The 13,218-nt window shown below is 44.6% G+C and overlaps 2 protein-coding genes across 3 annotated transcripts in view; both read left to right on the top strand.

Annotated features, from left to right (window-relative positions):
- LOC140208657 (uncharacterized) overlaps positions 1-13,218 on the top strand; it is a 150,103-nt gene that overhangs the window by 66,937 nt on the left and 69,948 nt on the right. Inside the window, 1 exon segment of the mRNA XM_072277503.1 lies at positions 4,993-6,112. Within this exon segment, the coding sequence (XP_072133604.1) occupies positions 4,993-6,112 (1,120 nt within the window).
- LOC140208649 (protein NYNRIN-like) lies at positions 5,993-11,224 on the top strand. Of its 2 annotated transcripts, none has more exons than XM_072277495.1 (2): positions 5,993-8,490; positions 9,704-11,224. In XM_072277495.1, coding segments are annotated over exons 1-2 (1,008 nt in total). In that variant the 5' UTR covers positions 5,993-7,484; the 3' UTR covers positions 9,706-11,224. The 2 variants fall into 2 exon arrangements, with proteins under 2 accessions (XP_072133596.1, XP_072133595.1); XM_072277494.1 differs by having other exon boundaries at positions 9,701-11,224.

The following is a 13,218-nucleotide window of genomic DNA, read 5'->3' as shown; positions in this document are numbered from 1 at the left end:
AACAGCATTCTGACATAAGAGTTGGGGCTGTCCAGGTGGGTCAGGGCAGAGTGAAGTGCCGTGGAGATGGTGTCCTCTGTTGACCTGTTGGTGCGATAGGCAAATTGATGGGGGTCCAGGGTAGTGGGCAGACAGGATTTCAGATGTGATAGAACCAGTCTCTCAAAGCACTTTGCAATGATGGGGGTGAGTGCAACTGGGCGGAAATCATTCAGGCTCGTGGCAGTGGAATGCTTCGGCACTGGCACGATGGTGGTGATCTTGAAGCTTATGGGGACAAATCCCTGGGCCAGTGACAAATTAAAAATGTCCATGAAGACCCCGGTCAACTGCCCTGCACAGAGTCTCACCACACGGCCAGGTATTGCATCCAGACCAGCTGCCTTCCGTACATTCACCCTGCTCAGGGTGACACAAACATCGGAGGTGGAAAGTGAGAGAGACAGTTCACCAGGTGGGAGATCCGCTTTGAGGGTGACCTCCTTGTTCCCTCGATCAGAGCGAACGTAGAAGTAATTGAGCTCATCAGGGAGGGTAGCAGAGCTGGAAGGGGGCACAGTACTAGGAGGTTTGAAGTCTGTAATGACCTGTATGCCATGTGCATGGACCGGGGGTCTGAGGAGTTGAAATGCTCCTCGATTCTCTGTTTGTATATGTGTTTAGCCTGAGAGATTCCCCTCCTCAGGTTGGCCCTGGCTGAGCTGTGAACCTCCCAGTCTCCAGACCTGAAGGCTGAATCTCTGGCTTTGAGCAGGAGGTGAACCTCTCTGTTCATCCATGGTTTCTGATTGGGGAAAACTCTTATTTGTTTTAGTAATGTCTCTCTATCTACACACTTGTTGATGTGCTCAAGGACAGAGTTGGTGTATAAATCAATGTTAATCTGAGAGTCTGTGGTGGTATGGGCAGCAAACGTGCTCCAGTCTGTGTGCTGGAATTGGTGCTGAAGAGCAGAGTCAGCCCCCTCCAGCCAGATCTTAATAGTCTTCATTGTGGGTTTCACACGTTTAGTGACCGGGCTATACTTGGGAAGCAGAAACAATGAAAGATGGTCGGACTGTCCCAGATGGGGGAGGGTAGTTAGTTTGTGAGTGTCAGCCACATTTGTGTACACATGATCTGAGATTTTATTACACCTGGTGGTGCATAATACATTTTGGTAAAATCTTGGAAGCACGGTACGTAGGTTACAATGATTAAAGTCTCCAGCGACAGTCAAAGCTCCGTCTGGATGCAATGTCTGCAGCTTGCTAATAGCAGCACTGAGGTCTTTCATGGCTACTTTAGCATTAGCATCCAGTGGAACATAAACTGCGACAGCAATGATGCATGTTTTGTGACAATGAGGGAGAGGTTGTTTTCTTTACACCAGTCGGATGTTGTTCAGACCTCAGGTACAGTCAGCAATCAAATGGTTGAGCATGGAGCGATGAATGTGCTGAGCTGTGTATATCACAATGCAAGAAGCACTGTAGGAAAACCAGATGAGCTCAGGACAGGGAATTCTGATATTGTAGCCATTATTGGGGACTTGGTTGCACCCAACAATCCGAGGGATTTAGAGGAACAAATTTGTAGAGAGATCGCAGACCATGCCAAGAAACAAAAGTTGATTCAGTAAGTGATTTTAACTTTCCATGTATTGACTGGGACTCCCATACTGTAAGAGGACTAGATGGGGTATAGTTTGTCAAATGTGCCCTTAATCAGTACATAGAATTCCTGATGTAAAAGTGTGCAATAGGTTGATGATCCAGGGCTGGTGACTGAAATTAGTGACCATAATGCCATGAGATTCAAAGTAAATATGGAAAAAAGAGAGGTCTGGACCATGGGTTGAGATTCTAAATTGGAGAAAGGTCAATTTTGATGGTATCAGAAAGGATCTGACAAGTGTGGTTTGGGACAGGCTGTTTTCTGGCAAAGGAGTACTTGGTAAGTGGGGGGCCTTCAGAAGTGAAATTTTGAAGGTGTAGAGTTTGTATGTGCCTGCATAATAAAAGTTGAAAGTTAACTGGTGCAGGGAACCTTGGTTTTCAAGAGATATTGAAGCCCCGGATATTTTGTTCCTCTAAATGCCTCAGACTGTTGGGCGCTACAAAGACTCACTAATGACTACAATATCATAATTCCACGCCCTGAGCTCTGACTTTTTTTTTAGTCGTCTTCTGTTGGTTTCTAAAAGCTTCCCAATCGTTTTCATTCTTTTGTTTACCCTCTCTTTGGCTTTTATGTTGGCTTTGGCTTCTCATTTCAACCACGGTTGTGTCCTCCTGCCTTTCCAATGTTTCCACATCTTTCGGATGTATCGATCACTGAGCTCCCAAATTGCTCCCAGAAACTCCAGCCATCGCTGCTCCGTTGTCACTCCCAACTTTTCCCTTCCAAACAAGTTTGGCCAGCTTCTGTGTCATAGAAACATGGAGAAGTTCAGTATAGAAACAGGCTATTTAGCCCATCTGGTCAATGCTGAAAAAACATTTAAGCTGTCTAATGCAAGGGTCCCCAACCTTTTTTGCACTGCGGACCGGTTTAATATTGACAATATTCTTGTGGAGCGGCCGACCCGGTGGGGGGGGGGCGGTGGGGGGGGTGGGTAGGGTTGCCAACGGACAAGAGTAGCAGTCAAATACGTTGCGTTTACCCAGAGAAAGACTACAATGACCATGAAGCCTTGCGCGGGCACCAGTGCGCATGCGCGTTGTGGCCTGCCGATTTTTCCTGCAAATCCTTTTTCGTGATTCTGTTCGGAGTGGGGGGGGGGGAGCGGTGTTAATCATGACTGGAATATAGGTGATAAATGGCTAATACACCCAATTTCATTTCTAAAAGGGTTTATCTAACGAATTTAATATTAAACACACAGCACATATTTTCCTCGCATGAATATAGTGATAAGTCAATTATTAGAGGAGCTTGAAGTAAGTGATGAATGAACTTCCAGTAGAAGTGGCAGAAGCAGGTTTGATATTATCATTTAAAGAAAAATTGGATAGCTATATGGACAGGAAAGGAATGGAGGGTTATGGGCTGAGTACAGGTCGGCGGGACTAGGTGAGAGTAGCGTTCGGCACGGACTAGAAGGGCCAAGATGGCCTGTTTCCGTGCTGTAATTGTTATATGGTTATATAGGTAAGTCAACAGCATCATGACATTTTAAGTAACATTTGGATTTTAAACACACAGCACATATTTTCCCCGTATGAATATATAAGATCATTGCAACACACCAATATCGCTGAATCAGTGGGAGCCCTGGGCTTGTTTCCCTCCAACAACACGGTCCTATCGAGGGATGATGGGAGACAGCGATACTCAAAGTGAGTTCCTGTCCAGTCTATTCCGCAATTTAGTTTTCGTTTCATTCATTGGAGAAAACTCCGCTTCGCAGAGATATGTTGGAAATGGAAGCAACGTTTTCAGTGCTTTCGTGGCTATCTCAGGATATTTAGCCTTGACTTTGATCCAGAATGCCGACAGAGATGTTATTTCAAACATACTTCTCAGCTCGCCGTCATTTGCAAGCTCGAGGAGTTGATCTCCTTCCCGCGCTGACACAGATGACGCGCGGGTCATGACCTCACATGTGTAATGGCTGATCAGTGGCCGTGACGGGGAATGAGAAAAGGTGCAGCTGACTCATATCGCCAAATCATATTGTTTCCTTGTGGCCCGGGAGCACATGCTTTGCGACCCGGTGGTTGGGGACCGCTGGTCTAATGCAACTACCTGCACCGAGACCATCGCCCTCCATACCCCTATCATCCAGGCTCCCATCCAAACTTCTTTGAAATGGTGAAACCGAGTTCATATTCACCACTTGTGCTGACATCTCAATCCACACTCTCACGACCACTGCAGGAAAGAGCTTTTCCAAATGTTCCCATTAAATTTTCACCTTCCCCACTTACCCATGACCTCTGGTTGTCATCCCACCCAACCTCAGTGGAAAAAGCTGCTTGCATTTACCCTATACCCTCATAATTTTATATACTTCTAACAAATCCTCAAAGCAATGTATAATTTCCTTGTTTATGTTTAGAGCCTTTTTTAATGAGGGGCATTAATCGTATGGAGAGCCAGAGGTTTTTTTCCCAGGGCTGAAATGGCTAACAACAGGGGACATAGTTTTAAGGTGCTTGGAAATAGATACTGAGGGGAAGTCAGGGGTAAGTTTTTTACACAGAGAGTGGTGGATGCATGGAATGCACTGCCGGCTATTTGTGTGAGTATTTCAGTTACTGTGGGGCCAGGAACCCATGCAGCTCAGTGGGAACAGGGAACAATACCAATGGAGAGAGTCAAACTGAGCCAGGTCACAGATTGGAGATGGCAGAAATGCCCCATTCTTATAGAAACAGGAAGAGCATCAGAGAATTTGATGGTCATTCCAGATACCAGCACTGTGCCCAGTTAGAAGATGATTTCTCTCTCCAACTTGGGTTGAACCTCACTGTAACAGTGTGATGCCAGGTCACACCTTGGCAACTCAAGTGATCTCATCTGAAATGTTGTCCTTCACTCATTGATCGATTTTGTAAATCTTTTTACAGATTAAAAATGACAAGGAATTTGTCTACGGGAATCTCGAACACAACACGCCAGTTTTGCTGTCTTTGTCCAGATATTTAAGAAGTGGAGCAATGATTCACTCGATCATCCTTCCTGCTCAGACTGTGGGGAGAGATTCATTTGATCATCTGACCGACTGGCATGCCCGTCATCTTACACAGGGGAGAGGCCATTCACCTGCTCAGACAGTGGAATGGATTCACTCTATCATCTTAACTGCAGGTACATCAGCAAGTTTACACTGAGACAAGCCCATTCACCTGTTCTATGTGTGAGACGGGATTCAGTCGGTCATCCCACCTGTGGATACGCCAGTCTGTTCACACTGAGCAGAGGCTGGTCATCTGCTGAATTTGTGGGGAAGGATTCACGCGGTTATTCGACCTAATGGCTCACCAGCGAGTTCACACCAGGGAGCAGCCGTTCACCTGCTCAGACTGCGGGAAGGGATTCACTCAGTCATCTAACCTGAAGGTACATCAGAGAGTTCACACTGGGGAGAGGCCATTCACCTGCTCGGACTGTGGGAAGGGATTCACACAGTTAGCTAACCTACAAGCACATCAGCGAGTTCACACTGGGGAGAGGCCGTTCACCTGCTCAGACTGTGGGAAGGGATTTGCTCGATCATCTGATCTACAGATACATCAGCGAGTTCACACTGGGGAGAGGCCGTTCACCTGCTCAGACTGTGGGAAGGGATTCACTTCGTCATCTCAACTGAAGGAACATCAGCGAGTTCACACTGGGGAGAGGCCGTTCACCTGCTCAGACTGTGGGAAGGGATTCACTCGATCACCTGATCTGCAGATACATCAGCGACTTCACACTGGGGAGAGGCCATTCACCTGCTCAGACTGTGCGAAGGGATTCAGTTGCTCATCCCAACTGAAGGTACATCAGCGAGTTCACACTGGGGAGAGGCCGTTCACCTGCTCAGTCTGTAGGAAGGGATTTACTCAGTCATCTCATCTGCAGATACATCAGCGAGTTCACACAGGGCAGAGGCTGTTCACCTGCTCAGACTGTGGGAAGGGATTCACACAGTCAGCTCACCTACAAGAACACCAGTCAGTTCACACTGGGGAGTGGCCATTCACCTGCTCAGTCTGTGGGAAGGGATTCACTTCCTCATCTAAACTGAAGGTACATCAGCGAGTTCACACTGGAGAGAGGCCATTCACCTGCACAGACTGTGGGAAGGGATTCACTCAGTCATCTGACCTACTGAAACACCAGCGATTTCACACTGGGGAGAGGCCATTCACCTGCTCAGTCTGTGGGAAGGGATTCACTCGATCATCTGATCTACAGAGACACCAGCAAGTTCACACTGGGGAGAGGCCGTTCACCTGCTCAGACTGTGGGAAGGGATTCACTCAGGCATCTCACCTACTGAGACACCAGTCAGTTCACACTGCATAGCGGCCATTCGCCTGCTCAGTCTGTGGGAAGGGATTCACACAGTTAGCTAGCCTACAAGCACACCAGTCAGTTCACACTGGGGAGAGGCCATTCACCTGCTCGGTCTGAGAAGGAAGTCACTCAGTTGTCCAACCTACAGAGACACCCGCAAGTTCATATAACCATATAACAATTACAGCACGGAAATAGGCCAACTTGGCCCTTCTAGTCCGTGTTGAACGCTTACTCTCACTTAGTCACATCTACCTGCCTCTACCCTCCGTTCCTTTCCTGTCCATATACCGATCGAATTTTTTTTAAATGACAAAATCGAACCCGCCTCTACCACTTCTACTGGAAGCTCGTTCCACACAGCTACCACTCTCCGAGTAAAGAAGTTCCCCCTCGTGTTACCCCTGAACTTTTGCCCCTTAACTCTCAACTAATGTCCAGTTGCTTGAATCTCCCCTACTCTCAAAGGAAAAAGCCTATCCACGTCAAGTCTATCTATCCCCCTCATAATTTTAAATACCTCTATCAAGTCCCCCCTCAACCTTCTACGCTCCAAAGAATAAAGATCTAACTTGTTCAACCTTTCTCTGTAACTCAGGTGCTGAAACCCAGGTAACATTCTAGTAAATCTCCTCTGTACTCTCTCTATTTTGTTGACATCTTTCCTGTAACTCAGTGACCAGAACTGTACACAATACTCCAAATTTGGCCTTACCAATGCCTTGTACAATTTTAACATTACATCCCAACTCCTATACTCAATGCTCTGATTTACAAAGGCCAGCATACCAAAAGCTTTCTTCACCACCCTATCCACATGAGATTCCACCTTCAGAAAACTATGCACCATTTTCCTAAACATGAGGAATTCTGCAGATGCTGGAAATTCAAGCAACACACATCAAAGTTGCTGGTGAACGCAGCAGGCCAGGCAGCATCTCTAGGAAGAAGTACAGTCGACGTTTCATGGGTATGGTGAATTTCTACCACTGTTTCCTCCCCTCAGCAGCCCGAATCATGCGCCCCCTGTTCACCCTGATGTCGGGTAAGGGCAAGGACATTACCTGGGATAAAGAGGCCGCGGCCGCTTTTGTTAAAACCAAAGAAGCCTTAGCAAACGCCGCGATGCTAGTGCACCCCAGAACGGACGTTCCTACTGCCCTCACGGTGGACGCATCCAACACAGCAGTCAGTGGAGTGCTGGAACAACTCATCGAGAGTCGCTGGCAACCCCTGGCATTCTTCAGCAAACTCCTACGACCACCCAAACTCAAATACAGTGCTTTCAACCGGGAGCTATTGACACTATACCTGGCAATCCGGCATTTCAGATATTTCTTAGAAGATAGGCCCTTCACTGCGTTCACAGACCACAAACCGCTTACCTTTGCGTTCACTAAGGTGTCCGACCCCTGGTCTTCCCACCAGCAGCGACATCTGTCCTACATCTCCGAATATACGACGGACATCCGGCATGTCCGGGAAAGGACAACGTCATGGTGGACACACTATCCAGACCTACCATACAGGCCCTGTCCCAGGGGGTGGACTATGCAGCGCTGGCAGAGGCACAGCAGGCAGACGCTGAGATCCCCAGTTACAGGACTGCAGTCTCCGGTTTGCAGCTCCAAGACCTCCCCGTAGGCCCAGGTGAGAGGACCCTACTGTGTTACGTAGCTACCGGCCAACCCCGGCCCATTGTCCCAGCAGCCTGGCGCCGGCCGGTTTTCAAATCCATTCACAACTTAGTGCACCCCTCCATCAGGACAACCGTCCGGCTGGTCGCCAACAGGTTCGTGTGGCATGGACTTCGTAAACAGGTCAGTGAATGGGCCAAAACGTGCATGCAGTGCCAAACGGCCAAGGTGCAGTGGCACACCAAGGCTCCGCCGCAGCGGTTCGAACCCACCCGCCGGAGGTTCGACCACATTCATGTGGATATCGTGGGGCCCCTGCCAGTGTCACGAGGAGCATGGTACCTCCTAACTATGATAGACTGGTGCACCAGATGGCCAGAGGCAGTCTCGCTCAGCAACACCACCTCCGAATCCTGCGCCCGAGCACTGATCGCAACCTGGGTAGCACGCTTTGGGGTACCAGCCCACATTACCTCCGACAGGGGAGCCCAGTTCACCTCCTGCCTGTGGTCAACTATGGCCAACCTTTTAGGATCGCAGCTACACCACACAAATACCTTCCACCGTCACCTGAAGTCGGCTCTCATGGCCGGCCTGGAGGGGCCTAACTGGGTGGACGAACTTCCCTGGGTCCTGCTCAGAATTCGCTCAGCACCCGAGGAGGATCTGCACACCTCGTTGGCTGAGTTGGTGTACGGCGCACCCCTGGTAGTCCCAGGAGAGTTCATACCAGCCCCAAGGGGGCAAGAGGAAGAACCCGCAGCAGTCCTGGACAGACTACGGGAGCGTCTCAGTAACCTGGCCCCCATCCCCACTTCACAGCACGGACAGAGCCCGACCTGCGTACCCAAAGACCTGCAGAACTGTAAGTTTCTTTTTGTACGATGGGGCGGACTCCGGGCACCGCTACAGCGGCCCTACGAGGGGCCGTTTAAGGTGATCAGGAACAACGGGTCCACGTTCGTGCTGGACATCGGGGGGGGGGGGGGGAGAGGAGGTTTTCACGGTGGACCGACTCAAACCGGCCCATGTGGACTTGGCGCAGCCGGTCCAGGCTCAGGCACCGCGGCGCAGGGGCAGACCTCCCAAACAGAGGCCGATCCAGACTCTGGACATTGGGGGATGTATCGCCGGTTCTGGGGGGCGTGGTTATGTGGCGACCCACTTTCTAGCACACACGAACCAGCACGCGCCGGCAGAGAGGCCGGCCCCAAAAAGGGCGCCAGGCCATCTTCAGCAGCAGGGGGGAAATCCCATGCGCGGAAAGGGTCTGCCGTTATGCATTCCCCACAGCAGTCCCGCCCAAGAAGGGCGGGAACGGGAAGGCTTTAAAGCAGGCTACGAAGTTTGAATAAATCTCTTTTATCACAACTCTAACTCACCGACTACGTGTGGTTATTTTTAGTGTTGTGTGTAGCACACAGCTACAATATAATATTTTTGAGTCTGCTAGCCAATACTTTGGATAAAATTTTAGTATGGAAATTGAGTAAAGAGATAGGTCTATATGAAGAACATTCAGTTGGATTCTTATTCTTTTTGAGAATGAGCGAAATGGAAGCTTCGTAAAAAGACTGCGGTAGTCTTCCTACCTTAAAGGAATCTGTAAGGGTAGAACATAAGTGTGGTATAAGCAAGGAGGAAAAAGTCTTATTAAACTCTTCAGAGAATCCACGGGTCCAGGGGATTTCCCAGCATGCAATTCTCAAATAGCCTGAGCAATTTCCTCCTGGGAAATAGGTTGATCCAATTGCCTACGATCATCTAACGAAAGATTAGGGATATTTAATTGATCTAAAAATTATTCATTGCAATATTATCATTAACAGAGTCAGAACTATACAATTTAGAATAAAATTCCCTAAAAGTGTCATTAATTTCAAGGTGGTCAGTTGTCATGTCCCCATTAATTTTATGTATTTCTTTAATTTGCCGCTTGGCTGAAAATGGCTTCAATTGATTAGCCAGTAGCTTACCAGTTTTATCTCCATAAATATAAAGTTGACTGAGAGAAGATGGTGGCACGACGAAGCACGCAGCGGCCACTCCAGTGATGAATATTGTTATTTGTCAAGTAGGATGCTGTGCACAATCCTGATTTGATGGAGACAGATGTGAGAAGCGCAGAGGAACATCTGGTGTAACTTCTGAAATGCCTGTTTCGCTGCCACTGCTACTGTGCGATCCAGAATCTCCGGAGGGCAAGGCCCCGAATCCTTGGCTTTGCCTGTTGCTTGGCGGCCGGGGCCAGGGTCGAAGCACTCAGCAGAGATGGTGCTCGATGTCGGAGGGCTGGTCGGAGGCTCGACGTTTTCGAACGGAGTCAGTCGGCTGTGGTCGGGTGCTTCCAGGGCGCTGCATTGGCAAGTTTGCGGTGCTGGAAGTTCATGGCAGTTAGAGTTTCTTCCTTCTACCGTCTGCGTGAAATGATGGGGCTATCGGGACTTTGAGACTTTTTTTTACCGTGCCCATGGTCTGCTCTTTATCAAATTACAGTATTGTTTTGCACTGTTGTAACTATGTTATAATTATATGGTTTTTGTCAGTTTTAGTCTTGTTCTGTCTTGTGTTTCTGTAATATCATACTGGAGGAACATTGTATCATTTCTTAATGCATGCATTACTAAATGACAAACGAGGACTGAGTGTCCTCATAATCTAATCTATCTTTTAAAAGTTGGCTTTCAATTGGATACATTAAAAGAAGGTCATATTTAGTTTTAGTTTCAATACGTCTCTTATATGTTTCAGGATCAGGTACCGAAGCATATTTATGGTCCAGTTGCTTTAACTGATTGGCTAATTCATTTCTTTCTTTGTTAGCTTTTTTAATGATGTTTGCAGTAAAAGAAATAATTTGACCCCGGATGTAGGCTTTAAAAGTATCCCATATAATAAGGCTAGACTTCTCTTCCAACGTATTTTCTTCAAAAAAAAAAGTAATTTGATTCTCCATAATTTTTTTAAAAATCCTCATTGGATAACAGAGTTAAATCGCCAAAATCTACTCATGGGAATAGGACCAGGAAGATTTAAAGATAGAATTACAGGAGAGTGGTCAGAAATAGCAATCTCTTTATATTCATTTTTTTCAAACTAATGGAATCGTTTGACTATCAATAAAAGAAGTCAATCCCGGTATAAGAATGATGGACATGAGAGAAAAAATACTCCCTGTCCGTCGGATAAAGTAAACGCCAAGCATCAACTCTACCACATATAGTTAGAAAAGATTGGATAAATAAAGCTGATTTATTAAGTGTGGCTGGTTTAATAGATGAGCGATCTAATATTGGATCTAACCAGCAGTTAAAATCTCCTCCCGTCACAAGGGAGTAAGTACACAAATCTGGTAAAAATGAAAATAGACATTCAAAAAAATCCTGGATCATCTACATTGGGGGCCATATACATTAGCAAAAACAATCAAGTTACTGTCTAAACTCCCTAATACAATAACAACTCGACTATTAGGGTCCGAAACAAGTTTATGCTGAATAAAGGAAGCTGTATTACCTACAAAAATTGAAACTCCATGTGATTTTGCATTAAACGAAGAGTGGAATTGCATATCCTTCCACCGAGTAAAAAAATGTAAGCTATCACAGCTGCGTATGTGTGTTTCTTGTAAAAAAAAAAGGGTGCTTTTAATTTTTTAATATAAGCAAACACTTTGTTCCTTTTGATGGGGTGATTCAGCCCTTTCACATTCAAACTAAATAGGTTAATATTTCAAACCATTTTAAATACCAATCAACATGTAATTAAAAAATCTAGCCATAAGTTATTAAAACTAGAAAGCAAACTGTAAAGTAAGATATTCAAACAAACAATCATATATTCTTTTTTTCTTTTTCAATCTTTATTGCTATAATAATAATAAACATACCACAGTATTGATACAAAATTATTGGGAATACAGCATTGTAATTTTCATAGTTAAATAAGCCCAGCTGACACATGAGTATTAAATCTCCCTATCATACATGATACAGATGAACAATATAAAACAAAAACATCTATTAAAAACCATGAAAAAGAAAAAAAAAACAAAAATATACCCCCGCAAAAAAACTGACCTGAACAATGTTAATCAACTAAACTTAAAAAAAAGGCACGGGCTGTTTAGTAACGTCGTTAAAAAAAAGGGAACCATTAGTGTCGTTGACTCCGTTCCTCTCACCATGTATTACAAAGAAATAAAATAAGTTTGGAAAAGGTCAAGTTACATCATGTGAAAATGTTTAATAAATGGCCTCCAAGTCTTTTCGAATTTAATAGAGGGATCAGAAACAACACTTCTAATTTTTTCCAAATTTAAACACAACATAGTTTGAGAAAACCAATGGAATGTGGTGGGAGGATTAATCTCTTTCCAATTCAGGAAAATGGATCTTCTAGCCATTAATGTAAGAAATGCAATCATCCGACGAGCTGAAGGGGTTCAATGACTTGATTCTATCATTGGTAACCCAAAAATGGCAGTAATAGAGTGAGGTTGTAGATCAATATTCAAAACAGTTGAGATAATATCAAAAATATCTTTCCAATACTTTTTCAACAAAGGACATGACCAAAACATTTGAGTTAGAGAAGCTATCTCAGAATGACATCTATCACACATAGGATTTATATGAGAATAATAACGAGGTAATTTATCTTTAGACATATGAGCCCTATGTACTACCTTAAACTGTATCAACACATGTTTAGCACATATAGAGGATGAATTAACTAACTGAAGAATTTTTTTCCCATTTTCAATTGGTACAATAATCTTAAGTTCCCTTTCCCAATCAGTCTTAATGTTATTAGATACAACTGGACATATTTTCATAATTACATTATAAATAATTGGTATTACACCTTTCTGAAGAGGCTTTAAATCTCACATTTTTTCCTAAATATCCATTGAATATGCAAACGTTTGTAAATTCAGGAAGGTAAGAGAAACAGTATCTAACCTGTAAATATCTAACAAAGTGAAATCTAGGCAAATTATATTTATTAGATAGTTGTTCAAAAGACATGAAACAATTATCCGAAAATAAATCACAAAATCATACTATACCTTTAATTTTTCAAGCCAAATATGCTTGATCCATAGTAGAGGGTTGAAAAAAGAAATTAGATATAGTAGGACGTGCTAAAATAAATTTATTCAACCCAAACAATTTTCAAAATTGAAACCATGTATGTTAAGTATATTTAACTATTCGGTTATCCAGTTGTTTATACAATTTAGAAAGAGTAAAGGGAAGCAAAGTCCCTAGAATAGAACCCATTGAAAACCCTTGTAAAGAATTACGTTCAAGATTTACCCAATGTGGACTTGAAGTTGTATCCAAGTCTCACAACCAAAATTTTAAACATCAAATGTTAATTGCCCAATAGTAAAATCTAAAATTCAGCAAAGCTAAACCCCACCTCCTTTTTAGGTTTCTGTAAATGTCTTTTACCTAACCTAGGATTTTTTGTTCTGTCATATATATGAGGAGATTTTGGAATCAACATTATCAAAAAAGAATTTTGGAATGAAAATTGGCACCACCTGAAATACATATAAAAATTTAGGCAAAATAATCATCTTGAT

Source organism: Mobula birostris, chromosome 13 (assembly GCF_030028105.1).
Source record: "Mobula birostris isolate sMobBir1 chromosome 13, sMobBir1.hap1, whole genome shotgun sequence".
Lineage (NCBI taxonomy): Eukaryota > Metazoa > Chordata > Chondrichthyes > Myliobatiformes > Myliobatidae > Mobula > Mobula birostris.
The sequence above is the reverse complement of the archived record's forward strand: the minus strand, read 5'-3'. Positions and strand labels throughout refer to the sequence as shown.

Excerpts from the sequence above, each read along its gene's own strand:
- LOC140208649 (XM_072277494.1), top strand. The coding sequence starts at position 7,485 with ATGGTGGACACACTATCCAGACCTACCATACAGGCCCTGTCCCAGGGG. Across the intron at positions 8,491-9,700 it reads ACCCAAAGACCTGCAGAACT|TAGGATGCTGTGCACAATCC; the intron begins GTAAGTTTCTTT and ends TTATTTGTCAAG.